The 21,961-nt window shown below is 62.0% G+C and overlaps 4 protein-coding genes across 5 annotated transcripts; 1 reads left to right on the top strand and 3 right to left on the bottom strand.

Moving 5' to 3' along the window:
* Window positions 1-3,011: 3,011 nt before the first annotated feature.
* On the bottom strand, window positions 3,012-5,884 carry CDK5RAP3 (CDK5 regulatory subunit associated protein 3). The gene is made up of 14 exons (XM_065750016.1): window positions 5,857-5,884; window positions 5,714-5,771; window positions 5,485-5,616; window positions 5,286-5,386; window positions 5,170-5,218; window positions 4,898-5,076; window positions 4,613-4,749; window positions 4,355-4,499; window positions 4,142-4,264; window positions 3,938-4,034; window positions 3,787-3,875; window positions 3,499-3,704; window positions 3,231-3,402; window positions 3,012-3,160 (listed from the first exon to the last, which is right to left on the bottom strand). Exons 1-14 carry the CDS (start codon window positions 5,860-5,862, stop codon window positions 3,095-3,097), a joined length of 1,560 nt encoding a protein of 519 aa, XP_065606088.1. The 5' UTR covers window positions 5,863-5,884; the 3' UTR covers window positions 3,012-3,094.
* Window positions 5,885-6,515: 631 nt separating this feature from the next.
* PRR15L (proline rich 15 like) lies at window positions 6,516-7,659 on the top strand. Its single transcript, XM_065750039.1, has 2 exons — window positions 6,516-6,615; window positions 7,017-7,659. The coding sequence occupies exon 2, from the start codon at window positions 7,030-7,032 to the stop codon at window positions 7,318-7,320; it is 291 nt and encodes a 96-aa protein (XP_065606111.1). The 5' UTR covers window positions 6,516-6,615; window positions 7,017-7,029; the 3' UTR covers window positions 7,321-7,659.
* A 1,906-nt stretch (window positions 7,660-9,565) lies between these two features.
* Window positions 9,566-11,215, bottom strand: PNPO (pyridoxamine 5'-phosphate oxidase). The gene is made up of 7 exons (XM_065750030.1): window positions 11,143-11,215; window positions 10,936-11,060; window positions 10,761-10,860; window positions 10,616-10,669; window positions 10,025-10,153; window positions 9,872-9,942; window positions 9,566-9,795 (listed from the first exon to the last, which is right to left on the bottom strand). Exons 1-7 carry the CDS (start codon window positions 11,185-11,187, stop codon window positions 9,630-9,632), a joined length of 690 nt encoding a protein of 229 aa, XP_065606102.1. The 5' UTR covers window positions 11,188-11,215; the 3' UTR covers window positions 9,566-9,629.
* A 1,311-nt stretch (window positions 11,216-12,526) lies between these two features.
* Window positions 12,527-21,287, bottom strand: SP2 (Sp2 transcription factor). 2 transcript variants are annotated; one of them, XM_065749945.1, is made up of 7 exons: window positions 21,207-21,287; window positions 17,752-17,827; window positions 16,236-17,189; window positions 15,381-15,681; window positions 13,240-13,414; window positions 12,957-13,150; window positions 12,527-12,672 (listed from the first exon to the last, which is right to left on the bottom strand). In XM_065749945.1, exons 2-7 carry the CDS (start codon window positions 17,812-17,814, stop codon window positions 12,572-12,574), a joined length of 1,788 nt encoding a protein of 595 aa, XP_065606017.1. In that variant the 5' UTR covers window positions 17,815-17,827; window positions 21,207-21,287; the 3' UTR covers window positions 12,527-12,571. The 2 variants fall into 2 exon arrangements, with proteins under 2 accessions (XP_065606017.1, XP_065606016.1); XM_065749944.1 differs by lacking the exon at window positions 21,207-21,287 and having other exon boundaries at window positions 17,752-18,169.
* Between the last annotated feature and the right edge of the window lie 674 nt (window positions 21,288-21,961).

Below are 21,961 nucleotides of genomic sequence, written 5' to 3'. Positions count from 1 at the left end.
GTGGGGCACACACAGCTCCTGTGCTGTCGCTGAGGCCTAACCCGTGTTGCCACTGTGCTCTGCCACGGGTGGAAGGCCGAAGCCAGAGGCAGAGGCAGAGACAGGGGAGACAGAGCCAAAGCCAGAGCCAGAGCGCCTCAGCTGAGGGCTGTGGTGAGTCAGGGCCATGCTGGGAGCGAGGCCAGGCCGAACCCCGCACTCAGCTTTCCTCATCACTCCAGCCCTCGCTAATTAAAGTCTTTAATTTCACGCTGCAGCAGCTGCCCAGACGTGTGCTGTGCCCTCGCCGCTTTCGGGTTGAGAACGTCGAGCTGTGCTGCTCGTCCCTATCTCCCACCACAAAGAGCACTGAGGTCTGTGGGAACGGGAGCACAGAGGCACCGTGTCCTCACCTGTCCTGGGATGTCCCATCAGGATGGCACGGCAGCTCAGCGGGCTTCATCCCAACAGGAGCACCATGAACTGCTCGAAGGGATAAACGCAGCCCATCCCCATCGCTCGGGTGGCAGCACCACCCCCTGCCCTGCTATTTCTGCCACGCTGCAGCTGCCAGAACCAGACACCCTTGTCCCTGCCCCAGAAACACGCGGCCTGGCCGGGACAAACAGGATGCCAGAGACAATAGTTCATCTGAAAATGTAGAAAGTGAGTCCAGGCTCCCAAGGCCCAGCTGCAGCGCTGACCCCGATGGGCGGTGGTGGCTTCAAGCAGCATTCAGCACTGCCCTGGGTGCTGGGCTCATGGGCAGGGGCTGATGCAGCCCTGCTGTGGCTGGGAGCAGTGAGTGCCCATGGCTGGGTGATGCCAATTGGCCTTTTTCATAGCTCGGTTTTGCCACCAGTACTGATTTCCTTCAAGCAGAGCTGGGACGCAAAGCACAGGCAGCCCTCCCCCAAACCAGGATTGCCCCAGTTATCATCCCTACCTGGGAACAGTGCACAAAGGACAGGGGATGGAGTCCGGGCAGGATGGCAGCACTGGATCCAAGCAGCTTGGTGGCTCGGGCTCGCTCTGCTCCAGCCTCACCAGTCTGCAAAACAACCAGCAAACACCTATGAAAGCTGGGGTGTGGCCCCAGCCCACGTCGGGCTGCAACCCACAACCTGATGAGGCAATGGTGGCAGGCAAGGAGGGCACAGCCCCACAGCGAGAGCACACCAAGCCCTACAGCTGCCAAAGGTTCTGAACGGGGCTGTGCCCTTTGGGGTACGAGGCCTGAAACCCCTCCTCGTGCCTCCACGTGGGATGGGGATGGGCAGCGGGGGCCAAGGGAGCTGTCAACAGCAACCTGAGCTGCCTGCCCCCAGCTGAGTTATTTTTAGCCCCTCCCCAGCAACGAGGGTTTGTTCTGTGCTGGGCATTAAGGCACATCGATGCATTGCTGGCATTTATTCTGCGCGAGGCTGCACCCGGGGATGAAGGGACGCGGGCACCCTCGGTGGCACTGCCCCTCACCAGCTCCTGTCCCCCCCCAGCACTAATAACCACAAGGGAGCTCCTAAGCACTAATGAAGGAGAATGGATTCATCACTCCACCCAAACACCACCAGGCTGCACCTGGGCCTCCCCCAAACCCCACTGCTCTGTCCCAATTACGGCTTCTATGTCAATTAAAGTCTCTGTGCCAATTAAAGCCTCTGCAGCAGCTCGGTCTGCTCTCCCAACAGCTGTGCCGGGGCCCAGGGGTGCCTCCAGCCGGGGCTGAGCCATGGAGGTCACCATTTCATGCCATCCCCTCAGAGGGATCGGCGACGTTTGTGACATGACACGTGACTACAGCTCGCGACCCTCATGCCACCCCAGCACAGGGCTGGGGGACCCCACGCAGCCCCCAGTGGGTCCCAAAAGAGGCTGTGAGCCCTGTGCCCACGGGTGCCCACATCCACAGGGTCTGTGGGACCACGGCGTGGACACGGTCCCACTAAACCTCCCCCCACCTTCCCCAGGGACCACCCCAATCACTGAGCTCCCCCCACCCTGCGCGACGCTCCGCGGAGGAGCATTTTGCATAGCCCCGCCCCCTCCGTCGGACGCACGCCTTATATGGCGCGAGACCACGCCCACTTCGCTCGTAACCCCGCCCCACCCAATTCCACCCCCGCGCTCCGTTCACGGTCCTGCAGCGCCCCCTGCCGGCGGAACGGAGCGGTGCGGGGGCTCCGAACCACACCTCCCTCCGGGGGGGGGACAGGGGGACAAAGCGGGGACAAAGCTGCTGCCCGGGGGGTCACATCCGTCCCTGGTGCAGCTGTCGCCGCGTTGGGCATTGTTCTAAGGAGGAGAATTAGCGCCCCTTCAGCAGCTGCGCCACAAATCGGGCGGGGGGGGGTGGGCAGCGTCGAGCAGATGGGCGGCCCCGGGAATTGGGAATTAAAGCCACCGCTCACCTCCCCCACCCCCTCCCGCCCCCCCCGACTCCGCAGGAGCCCGGTGCTCTGCATGTCACCTCCCCCCACATTGACTCCCGCCCCAAAAGGGGCGCGGGGGCCAATAGACTGCCGGGGGTGGGGGGGGGAGTGGTCAGGGGGTCACGCCCATGGGTGTGGAGAACCGCCCTGCAGGTGCTGGGGGGGGGGGGAGAAGAGTTCGGCCGCCCCCTGCCTCGTGCTGCCCCAATGGGGCCACGCTCTGCCTTCCCCCTCCCATCTGCCTGGGGGGGGGCTGGGGGCAGAGGGTCGTGGTGGTGATTAATGGGGACCATCGCTCACTGTCCATGGGGGTGCGTGGCCCCCCCGCCCCACCCCACCATAACGAGCGGGAGGAATAATGAGCGGTGTCACTCCACTTTTCATTGTGATGGAAAGTCATTACCGGAGTCACCGCTGGCGACAACGAGCCATGAATCAACCGCTCTGCTATGAAATTAAAATCGAATTGCCCACCCTCACCCCCCACCTCCCAGCTCCGGGGAGGGCTGTGAAGCCGGGGGGGGGGGGGGGGGGTCATCCCTGGGCTGGGGTCTCTCAGCACTGAGCCCCTGCACGGATGAAGCACAAAAGATGCCTGGGGAACGCCTGCAGCTTTATTCAGCAGCACTCAGCCCCAGTGGGAGGGGGAGAGCCAGGGGCAGAAGGACCCCAGTGGAGGTTCCAGCTCACACTGAGACCCCCATGAGGTGCACCGGGCGCCCACCGTAGCGCTTGGAGATGTCAGCTTCGATCTGCAAGAGAAAACCCAGAGTGAGGGGAGGGCTTGCAGCACGGGAGGGGCAGCTCTGCTCAGACCCTCACCAGCTGCTGCAGCTCCCGGGTCCGCTCCTGCAGGCGGTCCAGCTTGGGCTCCAGCACTCCCTGCTCCGTCAGAGCCTCGTGCCTCTTCTGGCTCAGCAGCTCCTGCTTGGCCCGCAGCAGCTCTGCTTGATTCAGCTTCTGCTGCAGCATCTCGCTCACGCGATCCACGTACCTGCTCAGGGAGAGCAGCCCCCGCATCACCTCCAAGGTCGTCCCCCTCCTCCCCCAGTCTGCTCTCCCCAGCCCTTCAGTTCCCCAGTGGGGTGACCTGGGGGAGGCGAGGATGATGAAGAGGTGCTGCATGCGGCGGGTGCTCAGCTGGTCCAGCAGTGCCCGGGTGGTGGCCAGCAGCGTGCCCACGCGGGTGCTGGTCTGGCCCTGCAGCACGGCAGGGGCCAGCTGGAACTGGCTGGCAGCTAGGACGTCGGCCTCCTCCTCCATCTCCACCAGGCGCTGAGCCAGGAACAGCTCCAGCTGTGGGGATAAGGATGCTGTGGGGGGCAGCACCCACCCTACACGGGGGAGGGGGTGCCTGAGCCGCCCCAGAGCTGCTCACCTCCATGAGCTCATCGATGAATTGGTTCCGTGTCGCAGCATTCTCCAGCAGTGTCAGGGCGTCGGAGCCACGGGCAACTGCCTCAGGTTCTGGGGAGTGAGTGGGGTCAGCAGGGAAGGGAGCTCCGTGGTCTCTGCACACTGCAACTCACCTGTCCCCTTGTGATCACGTTCCCCCTCAGGGCCATCCTCCAACACCGTAATCTGTGCCCCATTGCTTTCACCGTCTCCCCAGTCAATGTCATTGTCCTGCAGTGAAAGAGAGAGTGGCTGGTGATTGCGGGGCACCCGTGACACCCCCAGGACCCCAGGCCAGGGGTGGGGCCGGGCCCCAGGAGCACGCAGCCAGCGCTCACCTGAGGGCTGTGCTCCACCACGATCCCCCAATCGATCTCATCATCCTGGGCTCCCCCACCTGCAGCAGTGCTGGCAGTGTCACCCACAGCAGCCGGCTCCAGCGTGAAGTCTCCCCAGTCGATCTGCAGCAAGAAGGGCAGAGAAGGGACCTCTGAGACCTGCAGGACACGGGCTCCCTTCCAGCTGCAGCCCCAGGCAATGCAGCACCATACCACGTCCTCCTTTGGCTGCTCTGGCACCACCTGCAGCTCCGGCCGCTCCACCCGCTCCGGCTCAAACCCCGTCCTCCACTCATACACGGTCGTGTTGCCTTTGCTCCCCACATACTGCAGCATGGGCACCACAGGCCCCTCTGAGCTGCTGAGCACCACAGGGACATCAGCAGCAGGGGGAGAGGCTGCGATGCCCCCCCCCTCCCCAGCACGGTGCTGCTGGGAGACCCCCAGGGATGTCGGTGCCCCCACACCCACCTCTGGCACACAAACTCCACGCAGGCCTGGTACAGCTCGATGGCCTCAGAAAGGGCACCGACTCCCGCCCCGACCTCAGACAGCAGCGAGGGCAGGTCCTGCACCAAGGCCAGCAGCTCCTGGCGCACACTGCTCCCCTACACACAGAGCAGGGACACGCTGAGGCGGGAAGACACACGCCCAAACTCCTTCCACACTGCTTACAGAGCTGGTCAGGGGGCTGCGGGGGTCACTCAACCCACGCAAAGAGCCACGGGGACCCGTAATGTCACCGTGGGGACTCACAGTGATGCCATACTGCTTGCAGGAGGCGTAGAAGCGCTCCTGCAGCTCAGCAGCTGCCAGCTGGCACTCCTCCTCACGGCGGGCCAGATCCTGCTGTGCCTGCTGGCAGCGGGAGATCTGCCTGCGCAGCGCAGGGACCTCGTAGGTGACGTTGCGCACCAGGAGGGCAGCGAGCTCAGCTGTGGGGGGCACGAGGAGCTGTGATGGTCCCCGACAGCCCCCCAGTGCCCTACAGCATCCTCCCCTACCCCCCGGGCACCCCGCAGCCGTACCCAGGTAGGTGTTGTCCTTCTCATAGAGGGCCACGATCTCCTGCCAGTCCTGGGGAGGGGGAAGCAGAGGGTGAGGAGGGCACAGGAGTGCTGTGCCCGTGCCCGTCCCCACTCACCTTCATGCGCTGGGATGAGTACCGCCCAAAGAGGTTCTTGGTGGAGGCCTCAGTGCCCCTGAGGATGTCCACGATGCGGAGGCAGTGCGAGTAATGAATGGCTGTGCAGGGAAGGGGAGGGGGGACAACGCTGTCACGGGGCTGAAACGGAGCCCGGGGAAGGGGGGGGGGGGGGAGGGTCTGCGTGGGTTCTGCTCACCGGCGCCCGCCAGCAGCTGTGCGATCTCCTCGTGCTCGGGCATGTCACGCAGGGCAGCCTCGATCTTCTGCCGCACGGCGCTCACCTGGGCCTGCCAGCGCAAGCTGCAGTGCCGCCGATCCACCAACCAGTCTGCGTGGGTGGGGGGAGGGGAAAGGGGACACGGGTGGACCGGGCTGTGGGACGTGGGGAGCTGAGGACGCCCCGCCGCCCAACGCCGGCGCCGTACCCAGCAGCTTGCCGGTCTGGATGTCGATGGGCACATCCTGATAGTCCCGCGGAGAGGCCTAAGGGAGGCAGAGAGGGAACGGTACGACTGGACCGGGTCTGACCTCTGACCCCTGACCCCTGAGCTCCGGTCCCGCTGCCCACCTGCATCCCGTCCGCTGCACGCCGCCGCTTCCGCTTTCTCCGTCCGTCCCCGCCCCCCGCCCCAGCCAATCCCCTCCTAGCGCCGTACGCCGCAGCCAATCAGACACGCTCAAATCGACGGGTCCCGCCCCCTATCCAATCAGGAGGACGCGGGTGACGGACTGTGCCACGCGCCGCTCCTTCGATTGGTGGAGAGGAGGCGGCGCCCGACCAATGAGAGAGTGGAGCTGTCGGGAGGGTGGGGCTGTGCGCGCATGCGCGGTGCGGGCGGCGCGCGTGGGGTGGCAATGGTGACCCCATGAGAGGTGACCCCGTGGGCCGTATCCCCACGAGCCGCGTCCCAGCGGTGTCCCCGTGAGCTGTGTCCTCACAGCCCTCATCCCCACGAGCGGTGTCCCTGCCATGCCCCCATGAGCCGTGTCCTCACGCCACAGAGGTGACACCATGGCCCTGTGCTGGGCACCACGAGGGTTTCACAGTTCCCTCCAATCCCCCCCAGTGCACTCCCACAGCCCAACGTGACACCAGAAACACGAGTGGGGGTACCTTCCCAGTGCACCCCCCCTCTCCCCATGGCACAGCCACCACTTCCCCGTCATGAATATTCAGTGCAGTGCTGGCCCGGCCCCACTGTTTGCTCAAGCAGGAGTGGTTTGCTCTCGGGTTCACCTTGACTCAGAGCAGCGGGGCAGCAGCAGGTGTGGGGCCCCACGCTGTCCCCGGGGTCCCCCAGGCCGCTGAGTGGGGCAGGAGGCGCAGGTACGGCGTCACGGTGGGAGTGGGATGGCTGCAGCTGCGTGCCCAGCTGACAGCAAACTGTCCTGGGGGCTTTCCCGTGGCGATGTCCCCCATGCTGGGGTCTGTACGACCCCTGGTACCCCAGAGCAGCACTGGAGGCACTGGGACAGCGCTCTGTCGGCCGCCAGAGCCGGGTTGGGGGGGACGGGGTCTGACCTGCAGGGTCAGCGGTGGCACTGCGTGGGCACAGCCCTGCAGCAGGGTGAGGCCTGGAGCTCTGGGAATCCCCACCCCGCCGGGCTCACCCCTACCCCAAACCACAACAACACTGCAGAGGGAGAAACCCCGGGGCTGGGGGGCACGACACCGCCCTGTGCCACTTCCCCGTTCCCGGCCCCATAACGCTGCCTCCTCCCGCCCAGGTGCCCCGCAGTCATGGCCGAGAGCCACAGCTGGTGGAAGCTGACCTTCCTGAGGAAGCGTAAGTCCATGCCCAAGGTGCTGTACGACAGCCCCGACGTCCACGCCAGCGACGGCCCCGAGGGTTCGGCCGAGGAGGGGACGCCCGATTTCGCCGCCCGCCTGGAGAAGATCGTGGATAAGAGCACCAAGGGGAAGCACGTCAAGGTGTCCAACTCCGGACGCTTCAAGGAGAAGAAGAAAGTGCGACCCACCCTCGCTGAGAACCCCGGGCTCTGCGCAGACAGCGAACGGGAGGAGAAATGAGGCTGGGAGAGGCCCTCCTGCCCCCCCCATGGCCCCCCAGTGCTGCCCCGTTGGGATCCCCCGACACGACGGAGCTGGGGGGCTCATCGCAGGGCTGGCTGCCCCCTCCCCACTGGCACTTTGTTAGGAGAACAGACTCAGATAGGACTTTATTTAAGGAAAAAGTGAGAACCCTATTTAAATGCAGCCAGCAGGCGCTGGTTCACAGCCCCCCCAGGGCACCCCATCCCCTCACTGTGCCATGGGGACCCCACCAGCAGCACTGGGCTGGGTCCTGCTGGGATGGGGCACCCCAGGACGCGGTGCTCAGGACTCAGCTCGGCTGCGGGACCACTGGAACCCCTTCTCCCCTGAGCAAACACAGAGGTGACACCAGGGCAAAGCCCCGCTCGCCCCCAAAGCCCGAGGAGCCGTGCAGCCCTCCGTGCTGATCTTTGCACTGTTTGATGCAGCCAACCCTGCAGCTGAAGGATGAACCTCTGCTGAGGAGAACATTGGGATGTGGGAGGGCTCCGGGCTTCCCAGCAGGAGCTGAGTTCCTGCTCAGGACTGGGAATCGCTCTTTGCTCCTGGAAAGAGAGCGCAGCTCACAGAGCACGGCGAGGGAGCCGAGGAGGATGAGGTCTTCCAACTGTTCTTTGTGAATAAAACAAATCTGGGAACAAAGGGAGAGTGGTGCCTGTGCACGGCCACCCCAGAGAGCTGCTGGAGCTGGGACGGCTCCAGGGCACAGCTCTGGATCTGCTGCCAGCGGGGCCCACGGCGCACAGGGAATCCCCAGCCCCACTGCAGCACAAACACGCCTCAACAGGCGCTCCCACGGCCGTGCTGGGGCTGCCCCTGGTGCCAGGATGGCTGTGCAGGGGGTCCTGCCCTGCCCGCAGAACAGGGTGCGGCCGTGTACCTGAAGCCACCAGGAAAAGCAGCAGCTCCGTGGAGACTGTAAAAGCTGAACCGTGCCAAGAGCCGGGACCCAAACCCAGCTCCCGTGGCACAAAACCTTTGCCAACACTTCCCAGCAGCCCCCGCCCTCGCTGTTTGCACACTGAAGACACGGGTTCACAAGGTGCTCTTTGTCCCGTGCTGGCAGGGCTGCAGGGTTCCTGCCCAGAAGGGAAAGGAGGAAGGGGGGGCCGTGGGGTGATGCCATCACAGCACCGCGTGGGCACGCAGGGCAGGGGGATGAGCAGCTGTGTTTGTCACCCACAGAGCAGAACTGGCTCCAGCAGAGCCCCCAGTCCCGTGCTGGGACATCCAATGAGCACCCCAAGGTGCCACCACCCCACCCCAGACTGCTGAGCACCGCAGCACTGAGCCAGGGAGGGAACTGAGGTGACTGTGTGACTCAGTGTGATGGTGGCAGAGGGGCAGACGAGGCTGCCGGGGCAGGGGAGCACTTTGGACCTGTGAGACACAGCCACCTGGCTCAGCCCTACTGCCACCTCCCACTGCAAGGCTGCACCCAACCCCAGGGGGATCCCAGCTCCGGCACCACAGCACGAGGATGAGGGTGCTGAGCCATGTGGGGACCCTTCTGCCCCACCAGCTGTGGCCGAGACCCCCACTGCTGCCCTGAGAGCTGATGGTTGAGTGCACCAACGCGTGGAGCTGGGAAAGGGCAAAGTTTATCAGGGCCTGGTTTCACTGGGACGTGGCCCAAGAGCAGAAGCAACGGCAGCTGAGCCAGCAGCACCCTCTGCTGGGGAGCTCAGCCAAGCCCAGCTCCTCCGGGTAAAGATTAACCCGAACACACTGCACAGCTCCAATCTTTATTGTTTCCATGTACAGGCAGGGAGCAGTGCCAGTACAGGCGGGGCGAGGATTGGGGTCCCATAGCCCCACAGAGATGAAACACACAGCTGGCAACACACACAGAACGCTCACAGCAATATCAGAGCCACAATTAAAGGAGTTATTGCACTGACTGAGCAGAAGGCATGATTCTAGCTAGAACATGAGGCTTCATTGGACCCAGCAGCGGGGCAGGATGAGGGCAGGGGATTCACCAGAGCCTTTCCTGGTGTCCCCACAATCATGCACGTGATTAATTAACACCAGCCCCAAGGGAAATTGCTATTCACGTGCCGGGAGGGGGAAGCAAAGGGTCTGTGGGACTGATCTGTCTGCCTGCTGCAAGCACAGCGGGATCAAGGCTTCTCTGGGGCTGAACCAGAGCATCCCCAGAGGCGCCAGGAGAGAGTGAGGCCGCAGCCCCCCAGGACGCAGCAGGGGATGTGTGTGTGTGTGGGGGGGGGATTTGGCACAGGGAACACTGCCAATGGGGTAAGAGCAGGCAGGAACATGCAGCCTCACGGGGAAAGGCGCTCGAACACCCACCCGTCCTCACCCTGATGTGTCATGTGTCCCAGGGGGGCTGTGCTGTCCCGCGGGCGCCGAAAGACGATGCGGTCGTGCAGGCGGTTGGTTTGGCCCTGCCAGAACTCCACCACCTCTGGCTGCAGGATGTAGCCTCCCCTGGGAGAGAAATGCAGGTGATGAGGGGCCCTGCGAAGCACAGTGGCCCCACGGTGGCCCTACCAGTGTGGCTCACCAGTAGGACGGCATCGGCACTGTTGTGTCCCGGTACTGCTCCTCCAGCTCTGCGTTCTTCTTCCTCAAATACTGCAGGGAAAGGGAAGGTGCTGAAATCGGGGCAGGATCTCAGCAGCTGGGGGAGCCCTGCTGGTCTCACCTCCCTGCTCACCTCTCTGTCTGGGATGACGGTGCTCTGTTGGCTGACAACTGCCCCGATCTGGCTGCCTTTAGGGCGGGAGTGGAAGTACTGCTCCGATTCCTCCTCTGACAGCCGCTTCACTGAGCCCTCAATCCGCACCTGCACAGGGCATGGATAGGTGGGCACAAGCTGCCCAGGGGCCCAGCAGCCCCCAGAGCCCCTGACACGCAGACACTCTCATCCCATGCCTAATCTGGGCTCTGTGTTGTTAAGAGACATGGGACCTTTAAATGTCATCTGGCCTAACAAACAGGGACACCTACAGCTCAGTCAGAATGCTCAGAGCCTCACTCAGTCTGACCTTGAACGTCCCTGAGGATGGAGCAGCTTCTCTGGGTAACCTCACCACCCTCACTTTGTTCTCTTTTAGTTTGAAACCGTTTCCCCCACTCTATCCCAACAGATCCACTCCCTCCTTTCTTACAGCCCCCACTGCACGGGGCAGGAAGAACAAGAAGCGGCCAAATCCCACCTGGAGAGCCCAAACCTGAAGGCACAAACCCCAAAACCTCACAGAGCCCGAAGGGGGGGGGGGGTCTCACCCCACCACCACACACAGACCTGGCGGTGGAGGGGCTCCCAGTAGAAGACGACAGCAGCGAAGGGGTTGGCGTCCTGCAGCGCGGAGAGGGGGAGGGGCAGGGGAGAGCGGTGAGCATCACACGTGGGATCCCCGCTCCCATCCCCTCCGCTGCCCCGCGCTCACCAGCTCCCTCCCTTTGCGGCTCTCGACGTTGGTGAAGAAGCGAAACCCGTCGCGCCCGAAGCCCTTCAGCAGCACCATGCGGGCCGAGGGCCGCCCGTCCCTGCGGCGGTGGGCGGGTGGGGGGCGGTCAAGGCCCATCGGCACGGTCCCCCCCCCCCCATCCTCCGGCACTCACCTGCCGCAGGTCGCCAGGCACATGGCGTTGGCTTCGCCCACCGCCGGGCACTGCGCAGCCTCCCTGAACCAGGCGGCGAACTGCTCGATGGGGTGCCGGGAGACCAAGTGCCGCTCCTCGAAGGCCTGCGGGCACCGGGGCGCTGTCAGGAGCGGGGGAGGGGGGGCCTGGGCTGAGCCCCCGCTGCCCTCCGCCGCCGCTCCGCACCTCCCCGTCCCCGCGGTACTCCGCCCGCAGCGGTCCCAGGTCCATGGCGACGGCAGCCGAGCGGCCACGACCCGCGCCGCGCCGAACCCCGCGCTCCGCTACGGCCACGCCCCCCCAACGTGGAGCCAATAGGGAGCCGCGCAGCGGGTGGCCCCGCCCATCAGGGAGCCAATAGGGTACGGCGCTGCCGCCGGCCCCGCCTACCGGCGGGTGGTGAGCCAATAAGAAGGCACGCTGCGAGGGCACCGCCCACCGGCCTCGCAGCTCATCGGGGAGCCAATAGGAAGCAGAGTTGAGGGTTGCCCCGCCTACTGTCCCCACCGCCCCGTCAGGCAGCCAATAGGATGCCGCGCTGGCGGAAGCACCGCCCACAGTGTACAGCCCAGCCTGGGGGCACACAGAGCGCAGCGCCCCCCTGCGGTGGGAGGACTGGGGCGGAGGAGGGGGGGGCAGGGGGGGTCGGGGCGGGGAAAGGAGCTGGGCGGAGCGGGGTTTGCCTCTGGCGACCAAATTTATTGAGCAAGAAAAGCTCCCGGCTGCCTCCACAGCGGCCAACCGGTTACAGGTGATTAGAACAGATCTGTCACAATCCAGAAAACAACCGTGGGCAGTTAACAACTGCAAAATAAAGTGGATCTGTTTTAATTTAAAAGCTCAAAAATAACAAGCCATATGATTTTTGTTTTTTTTTTTTTAAACGCGGTAAACACAAAAGCAATATAATCTATGATACAATGTACACTATACACAGTCCGGGTCGGGGGGAGCACGTAAAGGAGATTAAAGTCCCAAGATTCAAAGGGAAACGCCACGCCACTTGGAAACAGAAAGGAGTGAGAAAGAAATCGTCAGAGAGAAAGAAAAACCTTCATTGATGGAAAAGAAATGCGGGAGAAAAAGGGGAGAGGGGGAGGGCAGGGTCTGAAGAGGGAGCAATTAAATAAAGATGGGGGGAAAAGAAAAAGTAGAAGCACTCACCATACACAGTGTTCGTCATCAGGAGCGGGGGAGCGTAAGGCAACGATCTCCATAGAAAAAAAGGGACCTTCCAAAGGGCTTTTATATAGATATTTATAACTATTTATAAGATTTTAAATATAAAGTAGGAATGTGCTGCGGAGGCGTTCTCGGCCCACCCACACCGGAGGGTGCAGCCCCCACTGTGCCAACCCCTGCGTGCCCGCTGTGCCAGGAGCACCCACGAGGGGATTGGCCCCTCTGCAGGGGCTGCTTCTGCACGAGGCCCACACGGAGGCAGAGGACGTCCCCAAGAGCTGTGCTGGAGGGGACACGGCCGCCCTCAGAGTGCAGCCGGGGAGACTGGAGTGCTGTGAGAGCAGGGGGGGGGGGGTGATGGGTCGGTACCCTGTGGCCTCTTCCCCCTCCCCCTCCCCCACGGAGGGGTTTGTTCAAGTGCTGGCTCCTGGCCTTACAAGTTCTTGGTGATCAGGTGGGTTTTATAGTGCTTCGTCAGGTGGTCGCTCCGCATGAAGCGCTTCTGGCACTGCGCGCACTCGAATCTCTTGTCGCCTGCAGGGAGAGCAGCAGCCATCAGGGGCTGGGGGGGTGGGGGGGTCGGGGGGGGTGCCCCCACAGCACCCAGCCACGGCTGCAGGGACCTCCCAGGGAGGCGGTGACACCCCCCGTTTTGCGGCCCCATCGGTCACCGTGCTCACTGTGAGCGTTCCAACCCGTCCCCACACCTCTACCACACCCCACAGACAGCTGGTGGCGGCCTGAGACCATCCCAGCCCTTGGGTCAGGATCTGGGGGATACCCTGGGAGCACGGGGGGGAGGGGGGGATGCCACAGACCTGTGTGCGTGCGTGCGTGCCGCTGCAGCTCATCGCTGCGTGTGAAGCGTTTCCCACAGAAGACCCAATTGCAGACAAAAGGACGCTCGCCCGTGTGCAAGCGCACGTGAGCACGCAGCAGAGACGTCTTGCGGAAGGTCCGCCCGCACTCGGGGATGTGGCAGATGTGTTTCTTCTTCCCTTGGTCCCCCGGCCTGGCAGGGAATGCAACAGGGCGGGTGTCAGCCCTGCAGTGGGCACTGAGCCCCCACCCTGAGCTGCCCCACTCCCCTCCGCCGCTCACCTCTTCTCCCCATCCTTGCAGTTGGGGCAGGTGCACGCCATCCGCCGTCGCTTTTCCCCAGGCTGCATCTCGCCGGACAGTGCTTGCTCCATCTGGAGCTGGATCTGGGTCGGGCTCAGGCCACTGATGGTGAGATTGTTGCCAGAGACGTTCTGCACAGTCAGCTGCTGCTGGCCTGCGGAGGGAAACGGGGAGTCAGGTTGTGCCCTGAGAGCCCCCCCCCGTGCCCGAGGGGCTGAGCGTGCCTCCATGCTGCGTGCACTGGAGCCCTGCAGAGGCGGCTGGAGAGGGGGAGGACCACGTGTGAGGGACAGGACAGACCCCAGCCAGGCACCCCGGGTCTCAGCACCCCACATGCAGCACTGCCACGGCCCCGCTGCTACATGCTGGCCCCGAGTGGGGCTGGTAAGTCCCTTTTTTTTTTTTTTCTGAATATACTGTGCGGTTTTTCAAAGTTTTTGGTTTGATCTTTCGGGGTGGGGAAATGACCAAAGAGGAAACAAAAAAGAAACTTTGAAAAAACGTGCAATATATTGACCAAAAAAAAAACGGGACTTACCCCGGACCCTAAGGGCCGCTCCACGCTCGGGCACTCACGGAGGTGGCAGCCTGGGCCTTGCACAGCACCCGGGCAGCCGTGATGGGGGCTGGAAAGAAGAAGACGGGGTCAGCGTCAGCAAGCTCTGGGAGCAGCAGGCAAGGAGGAGGAGGAGGAGGAGGAGTGGGATCTGATGGATGAGCAAAGAGGGGGACACTGCAGAGAGGGGATGCGGGCAGAGCAAAGGTGTCAGTGCAATGCTGGGAGGGAAAGTGCTAAGCCTAAGGTCAGGGCAGCTCCCCGACAGCACAGCGATACACGCAGGCCCTCGTGAGACCAGCACGTCCTTGAGAAAATCAGGCTCAGCTTCCTCTTGTGGAACCAGCAGGTCCTACCAGTCCCCTCACAGAGGGCTCAGGCAGCAGCAGTATCTGCCCGTGCCATCTCCTGACACTCATCACCAAGCAGCAATTAAAAACCCCCTTAAAAGCTACCCCAGTGATGACAGCGGGCCACTGCGGAGTACTAAACCACACCGGGCCGTGTTTTATGCTGACACTGTTTAGTCAAGCAAGAAAGAACAGCTTCCAACTGCAAAAAACCCAGTCAGGACTCCTGCTGGTTCTTGCTGGGAGAGAAACCACCGAACGCCAGCAGGTCTTTCTGGATCACAAAGCAGATAAACTTCCCTCAGACCTAACTTCCACCCCTCAACTCCCTGCTGCCGCCAGCTCTGGGCTGGGGACAGTTTGCCAGCACGGGGAGGATGGAGCTGAAATGGGGCCGTGCAGCTCCTGGCTGCTGATGGGAGGCCAAAGAGCTCCGGGCTGCCTGTGGCTCTCAGGCCCAGGGCTGTGTCTGGTTGTTTCCAGTTTAAGAAAAGACACAGAGGAGCTGGGTTGGCTCTGAGGGAGTGGTGATGCCTCACGACACAGCCTGCATGTGTGAAGAGACCTCTCCTGGTTGGGCTGCGGGTAGCATAGGCAGCAGCATCCTTGCCTGGCAGCATGGCAGATGCAAAGAGAGGTGTTTCCTGATTCATCCCTGGGTGCAGCTCGCTTCCCCTGCACAGCAGTCGGGAGCAAGCAGTCAGTCACGGCCAGCAAGCACACACATCAGGGGAAATCTGAGACGCTGGACACTCAGAAGGCAGTGAGGCTCTGGTACAGCTGCCCCAGAGAAGAGTGGATGCTCAATGCCAGTCTGGGCAGGGTCCTGGCCAACCAGTCCACGGCAGGGGAGGTGGAACTAAAGATCTTTAAGTTCCCTTCCAACCCAAGCCATACTATGACTCCACGTCCTTCAGCTCAGCACGACTGTGCAGCCCAACACTGCAGGTGAGCTGCCTGTGCTAACCACTGTCCCTGACACAGCCAACCAGCAGAGCAGCCCAAGAGCCGCCCTCCGAAACGCACAGAGCCTCCTGCAGCCAAGAGAGCTGACACTTAACACCCAGCAACATCCAGCCTCAAGGGACACAAGGCATCTGTTTACAGAGCTGCCACATCTCAGCTGCAAAGAGCTCTGCCAGAGGGGGCTGTCTGTCCTCCACATCCGCGCCCCGCTGTCCCTCCTGCCCGCTGCGGCGCAGCATGCAGCCCACCTCCAGCATTGGTGATGGTGACAGGCACGCCCTGGACCTGCACCCCATTGATGTTGATGGTCTGCATGGCCTGAGCTGCTGCTGCCAGCTGGGCTGCACTCAAGCTGATGACGCCTCCGGCGGGCGCGATCTTTGGCAGCGGGCGCTCCTTGCGTGCTGCTGGTTTCTTGCTGCTGGGCACCGTGCCGGAGCTGCGGGACACGGGGCTGCTGCAAGAGGTGCTGGACGGAGCCACCGTCACGGCTGGGGCTTCGTGGAGCAGCACTGTTTGCAGTTCACCCGACGGTGTTTTGAAGTAGACCTGATGGGAGGGAGAGAAGAAGAATGAGACAGGGACCTCTCCGCTGCGACAGCTGCCCAGAAATCCGGAAATGTGGGCCTGCAGGAAAACACAGAGAAGCTGCCCACGCCTCTCAAGGCTCTGGGGCTCCTGCAGACTGGTCCTGGCCTCGCATGGCAGCAGAGGGCTGCTTTGGCTTTGCAGCCTGGTTTCCAAACGTAACACCAGCAACGGTCCTGCAGCCTGTGAGCCTGCTCCTCCACCTCCCCCGACTTCCCAAGCTTCTGACAGGCAGCATAATTCCAGCCTGAGCTGGTAGCACAGCAGAGCTTTCAAAGACACGACGCTCCTAAAAGTCCTGTGACAGGAGGCAGCCAGGGAGAGGCTTATTAAAGCCCCGACAGGGGAGCAGCTGCACTCCCAACCCTTCTTAGGCATCACAGAATCCACGCCAACGATGCCTGAACCTGACGCCAATCTGGGGATGTGTCTCACGAAACTCTTCAGCTTTTTAAAGCCCACGGAAGGGCCCGGAGTAGAACCAGAGCAGAGGGACATCCCAGCAGATGATGTACCTGCGTAGGAGTGGGTTCTGTCGTCTGGATCTGGATGTTCTGGGAGGACTTCTGGGGGACGGTGGGGAGCGTGGCCGAGGCGGCCTGGACCACGCGCAGGGCCTGCTGTGGGATCTGCACCACCTGTGACTCCTGCTTGGGCTGCACCACCTGCACCTGCTGCACCACGGCAGGCTGGCCAGAGCCCGGGCTCTGCACGATGAGCAGGTTGTTCCCCGCCTGGATGATGTTCTCTGCTGTTGTCTCTATCAACACTGTCTCCACCTGCTCGGCCACGGCCACGGCGGAGGGCTGGCTGGGTGACATGGCTTTCTTTCGAGTCTTTTTGCCAGGCTTTGAGGGGCTCTCTGCAACGACCTGAGCCTGAGTGCTCGAATCTGAGGTGTTCACCAGGTTGTTCACGGGCAGGGTGAGAGTCACGTTGCTGCCGCCGGTTAACTTGACCACGTTGCTTGAGCCCTGCACGGATGAAGCTCCGCTTTTCTGTGCCGGAGCTGGCTTGATGGGCACGGGCTTGTGTGAGGATGAGGATGGGGTGAGGATGGCCTGATTTGTGCCCGGAATAATTTGGATCTGGTTGGTGAGGTTGGGCTGGACTTGGATGGTCTGTCCCCCCGCGGCCTGGATCTGGGGCACCGCCTGGTACTGGATGTTTGCAGATGAGCGAGTCCCTTTGCTGATGACAGTTGGGTTCTGAATGGCAAAAACCAGCTGCCCCCCGGGGTAGGAGGTGCCAACCTGGGAGCCCTGGATCTGGAAGAGATTCCCTTTCGACGACAGGATCCCGAAGCTGTTCTTACCAGAGCCCAGAGGGAGAGGAGCAGGTTTGATGGGGACAAGTTTGCGAGGCGTTGGCTGAGGAGGGGCAGGAGGAGTCACGGCGGCTTCCACTGCTGGGGGACCAATTTTGCTACATGTTGCTGCGAGGAGGGCGAGCGGAGACGGCTGGGAGTCCTGGGAACCAGGAAGGAGACAGGCACGTTAGAGACAGGGTCTTAAGCCAAACAGGACTGAGGCTGAGTCAGAGAGGGAAAGGGTACATGGTATCGAAAGTAACTCAGGCCATGCTAATTAAACACTGCTTATTAAGTGAGCTGCTTAATTAGCCACATCACGTGTGCCTTTAGCTCACCTACTTTTAGTGATCAGGATGCTGGCTGCCTTTTAATCCCATGTCTACATTCTTACAACCTCCATAAAGCTGCAGACGCCCTTCAAGTCTGCTGCTGCTCACACCCATTACACACACCCTGGAGTGCTTCACGCTGTTTTAATCCCAAGACCACCTTGTGAAATCAGCTGCTAACATGACCCAAGAGGTCCTTAAGGAAAACACAGCACTGCCACGAGCGACAACACTGGCAGGAGTGAGCACCGGAGCTGGGAACGTGTCCAGAATGCAGCTCCCCAGCCTGTCTTGCAAGCAGAGCTCCTCCTGTGGGGCACGCTGCTGGCAGGCCCACACCTGGGGCACAGCCCCCGGTCCGGCGGGGAGCCTGCACCTCCCTGTGCTCACCTGGGCAGTAGAGGCAGCTGGCTGCAGGTATTCACTGGGGCTGACGGCAGCAGTCGCAGCCATGCTGTCGCTCGATCTGCAAGGAGGAAACAGAAAGACAGGAGTGAGGTCGGCAGTGAGAGCTGAGATCTTCAATGCTCGGGGCTCTCCCGCCATCACCCAGGACCTGGAACCTCGTGTGCCCTCAGCAGCAGCTGGGTAAGGGGCTACAGAAGCCTCACCCCCTCACCGCCTTCTCCCCACACCTTCCTTAGACCTCTGCTAACCTCTGAAGGGAAATGCCAGCTGCAGAGAGTGGCAGACAGCAGGGCACAACCAGCTCAAGGCCCCTGCTGCCATCCCTGCATAGCAGCGAGCTGAGCTGTGAGCCCTGCAGCCCTCAGGGACCACCACTGACTGCCCTGCAGAGCCCCACATGAGCCCCTGCCATGGGGGCCAGCAACCTCCAGTCCCCAGCCCACGCTGTCTCCCTGTCACTTGTTTTCCTGACTTTGGGAATCTCCGAGGATGGAGTTTTGGTACAGACTCCTGTTTTTCCAGGCTGGAAAAACATCGTTTCAATTATTTCGGTATGTTGTTAGTGCTGAATGTTTGCAAGTCATTATGTAATTAAAAGGTCATTTGGGGGAAACAGCAAAGCTGCTGGCACTCGCTGGCAGCGGGACCTGGGGAGGCTGAGGAAAGCCACAGGCCAGCCAGGAGAGCACAGCAGCAGGCAGCACACCACAGGCAGAGCAGAGCTCAGGGAAAGGAGGAGGGCAGAACGACAGCAGGGAGCCTAACAGCTCCAGGGCTTTGAGGATGGTGGGGCTGAGCAGGGCTGGGACATCCTGGGAGCTGCTCCCTGCCCCGTGGCTTTGCTTCCATCCTCAAGGATGTGGAGAGAGCTCACAAGCTCTGCTGCTCTGCACGTCTGCTGCCCGAGCATGGCTCTGCATGCCACCACAGCAGTGACAATGGCTTCCTTTTAAAGGCTTCGTGCAGCCAGGGGGGCAGACTCCTAATTCCTCACTATTTGTTACATCTTCTCCTCCAGGCTAGAAAGACATTTCATCCACAAAACATCCTTTGGCAAATCTCCTGTTCACTCCCATCCAGCAGCCACTGAATGGTTCAATGGTTTGACAGTATTTGCCTAAAGAAGGGGCCAGGGAAAACTTGTCCAAGCTCCAACTCCCTTTATTACCCCTGCTGACAATGTCCTGACTTCAACAGGGAATTATGGCCGTCTGAGGAATATGTGTGTTTGGGATTTACACAGGGCACCTCTGAGCTGCAGCTGTGCTGGGGTGTGTACAGAGACACCAGGCTGCAGGAGCCATGGGACGTTCTGGCAGGGCCACAAGGAAAGGGAGACACGAGGCCCTGTGCAGCTCCTAATGCATAAAATGAGAGCGGTTGTGTAAGCACTGCAAGAGATTTTCTGCTGCCCAGCAGCGACGGGCTGAGAGCAGTGGCAGGGTGCTGGACACCAGGAAGGTGAGATGTGAGGCTGAGTGGGACTGAGCTGACAGTGCAGCGAGTGCCTTGCAAGAGAAATCAGACACAGGGTTTGTTTCACAGCTTGCAAAGGCAGAGAAGTGTTGAGGGAGCATAATCCACACTCCAGACTCATTCTGCAGGGAAGGTGCTCACAACCAGAGAAAAGGACACGTTCTTCCTGGAAAGCCAGGAGCTTTCAGAGCTGCCCAAGTTCAAGGATTGCACCCTCCCTTTCAGCAGAACTAGGACACTGCTGAGGATTAGCAGCTCTGACTGCAAATAAGAGCAACGCTGAGCTGGCCAGAGAGAGACATCAGAGAGATCCCATTAGCCCGTACAAATAAACACCACTGATGACGGGGGGAGAAGTTTCTTCCTCATACAACTTGTGTCTAGGTCCAGCAGTGACAGTGTCCCACCCTAAAGGTGTGACACAGCACTAACAGCACGCAGCTTAGCTGCCCACGTGCTCACCCAGGGCTCCTCCTCGCTGCACTGCATCCCAAAATCACCCCTTGCTCCAAGTTAGACATGCAGTCATGGAGAATTCCAGGCCTTGTTTGCTATCCTGACATCCCCAGGAAAGCCTCAAATGGAAGAGTACTTTCCATTAACACAACTGCAGAGCACCAACTCAGAAAACCCATCTTTTTCTAGCCACTCTCCCATTGTCTCTGCTTGTAGTTTTACATGGAAACCAACTCCAAACGATGTAAACAGCACAACTGGTACATTCACTCCGAGGCAGCTCCTTTGCTTTGCACAAAAACCTGTTTACTTTGGAAAAAGTGCCATCATCTTCAAAAAACTACCAGAGATGCAGAAGGGAGAAATGGTTCTTCCTCCCTATCCAGGACAAGCCCAGCTCCTCAGCCAGCAACTCACAGCCCAGCAGAGTTGGCACAGGAAAGCAAATGCTGGCACCTGCACAGTCACACAGCAGCTCCTGCGCCCTCTGGGGACGCTGTGTGTGGTTTAGATAGCGATTTCAAGCCTTATCACGACAGCCTTATCTTTAATTAGCTGGTGGAACAGCCCCAGCTCCAATAGAGGAAGCGCTGCTCCGCTTTGCAGGCAGGCAGGGCACAACCTGCTCCCGAAATGCTCCTCCTGATGGATGCACAGAATCACTGTCGTGCTCAGAGATGGGCACTGGCAGCCCGGGCAGCTTTTCCACTGTAACCTGATGCACGGTGCTTTGTAATGCAGGGCTGCTCCGTGCACACTGAAGGACAGCAGCCAAAGCTTCCTCTTCTGGGGGAGAAAACACGAGCCTAACTTTCTGCTTAAGCCAACTCGAGAGAGCCCATCAACTCACTGCAGTTTTGTTTCAATCAGTTCCTGGGGCACGAGGATCACTCAGAGGCCCCTAAAAGAACTCAGCACAGCAACAGCGCTCTGAGTCGCGAAGGGAAGCACAGCCCCAGGGAAAAAAAGTGGCCCCAGCCGCACCGACCCGTGCGTACCGAGAGCACGGAGCTCCTGCGCCGTGAACGCACACCCCAAGATCAGGAAATCGAGCGGCTCATTCGACAAACAGCCACCTGAACTCGCTCCGAGGGGAACACACCGCGTTACCCCGGCACCCCTCACCCGCCCCGGGCGATCCCAGCCTGGCCAACCCCTCGGGACGCGGGCACCGACAGCCACCGACAGCCGCCTCGAGGCTCCAACCACCGACCCCCCCCCCGCCTCCTCCCGCCACTACCGGGGTCCGCCCCCCAACCCCCCCCCGCCCGGCGGCGGCGGCGGCGGCGGCGGCGCTCCCCGGGGAGGCGGGACGAGGAGCCGGGCCCGCCCCCACCCGGGCCCCGGAAGCGCCGCCCGCCCGCTCAGCGCAAGGCTTGGGCGGGCCGAGGCGGGCCGCGGAGGCAGCGTGCCCCTTCCTGGCCCGGCCGTGCCGGCTCCACCGCTCCCCCCACGCAACAGCTCCCGCCCCGGCGCGCCCGGCCCCGCCGCGGGCCCGCACAGACCGGCCGGGGCGGCGGCGGCGGCGGCGGCTCCGACCCCCTCACGGCGCCATCTTCCTCCTGCGGGGCTGCCCGGGCACCGCCCTGCGCGACCCGCCCTCTCTGCGGCCTACTGCCCAATCCCCGCCCGGCTCGCGCGCACTGTGGCCAATCCGCGGCGAGGATGTTGAGCATTGACCAATCAGCTAGCGCCGACTTGTTGATCGACGACGACGCCGAGCAATGGGGCGCGGTGATGGAGGGACAGCTCCGCCAATGGGAGAGGGATGGCAGTATGACGGACGGAAGCGGGAATCCAATGGGAGGGCATTGCCCTGATTGGCATCTCGGTTGCCCAATGAAAGTGCGCGCAGCTCGTCGCCGTCCTCTGATTGATTGACAAACTCCTAAGGCGGGGAGGCGGACTTCCTCCTGGGCGGGAGCTGCCAGAAATCGGCCTTTCAATTGGCTGCCGCCAGCATGATTGACAGAGCGATAGACCAGCAGGACGAGCGGGGCTGCTCCGCGCCGCTCGGGATTGGCTGTTCGCCCGGCGGCGGGTCGCGGCGCCTTCACCCCGGCGGAGGCGCGTGGTCCCGGCGGGGTCGTCCCGCGGTCCGGTCTCGGCCGGTGGGGGCTCTCCGAGCTCCTTGGCTGCGGGGATGCCCCTCGTTACCGCCTTAACGCGGGCCCGGCCCCGCAGCGCTGAGCCCCCCGCGGTGTTCCCGGTGCCCCCCGGAGGCCGAAGGGGTTTGGGGGGTGGGGGTCCCAGCCGGTGC

This window comes from Cyrtonyx montezumae, unplaced genomic scaffold (genome assembly GCF_038088225.1).
Source record: "Cyrtonyx montezumae isolate F1298 unplaced genomic scaffold, pur_monq_1.0 scaffold_61, whole genome shotgun sequence".
Lineage (NCBI taxonomy): Eukaryota > Metazoa > Chordata > Aves > Galliformes > Odontophoridae > Cyrtonyx > Cyrtonyx montezumae.
The sequence above is the reverse complement of the archived record's forward strand: the minus strand, read 5'-3'. Positions and strand labels throughout refer to the sequence as shown.

Coding starts and splice junctions, on each gene's coding strand:
- CDK5RAP3 (XM_065750016.1), bottom strand. Junction 5,219..5,285: donor ACTCATCCCAGCGCATGAAG/GTGAGTGGGGAC, acceptor CCCCCTCCCCAG/GACTGGCAGGAGATCGTGGC. Junction 4,750..4,897: donor GCAAGCAGTATGGCATCACT/GTGAGTCCCCAC, acceptor CTCTGTGTGTAG/GGGAGCAGTGTGCGCCAGGA.
- PRR15L (XM_065750039.1), top strand. CDS start 7,030: ATGGCCGAGAGCCACAGCTGGTGGAAGCTGACCTTCCTGAGGAAGCGT.
- PNPO (XM_065750030.1), bottom strand. CDS start 11,187: ATGGACCTGGGACCGCTGCGGGCGGAGTACCGCGGGGACGGGGAG. Junction 11,061..11,142: donor AGTACCGCGGGGACGGGGAG/GTGCGGAGCGGC, acceptor CGGTGCCCGCAG/GCCTTCGAGGAGCGGCACTT. Junction 9,796..9,871: donor GTGCCGATGCCGTCCTACTG/GTGAGCCACACT, acceptor TTTCTCTCCCAG/GGGAGGCTACATCCTGCAGC.
- SP2 (XM_065749944.1), bottom strand. CDS start 17,907: ATGGCGGGAGAGCCCCGAGCATTGAAGATCTCAGCTCTCACTGCCGAC. Junction 17,190..17,751: donor CAGCTGCCTCTACTGCCCAG/GTGAGCACAGGG, acceptor CCTGGTTCCCAG/GACTCCCAGCCGTCTCCGCT. Junction 15,682..16,235: donor CAGAACCCACTCCTACGCAG/GTACATCATCTG, acceptor CCCTCCCATCAG/GTCTACTTCAAAACACCGTC.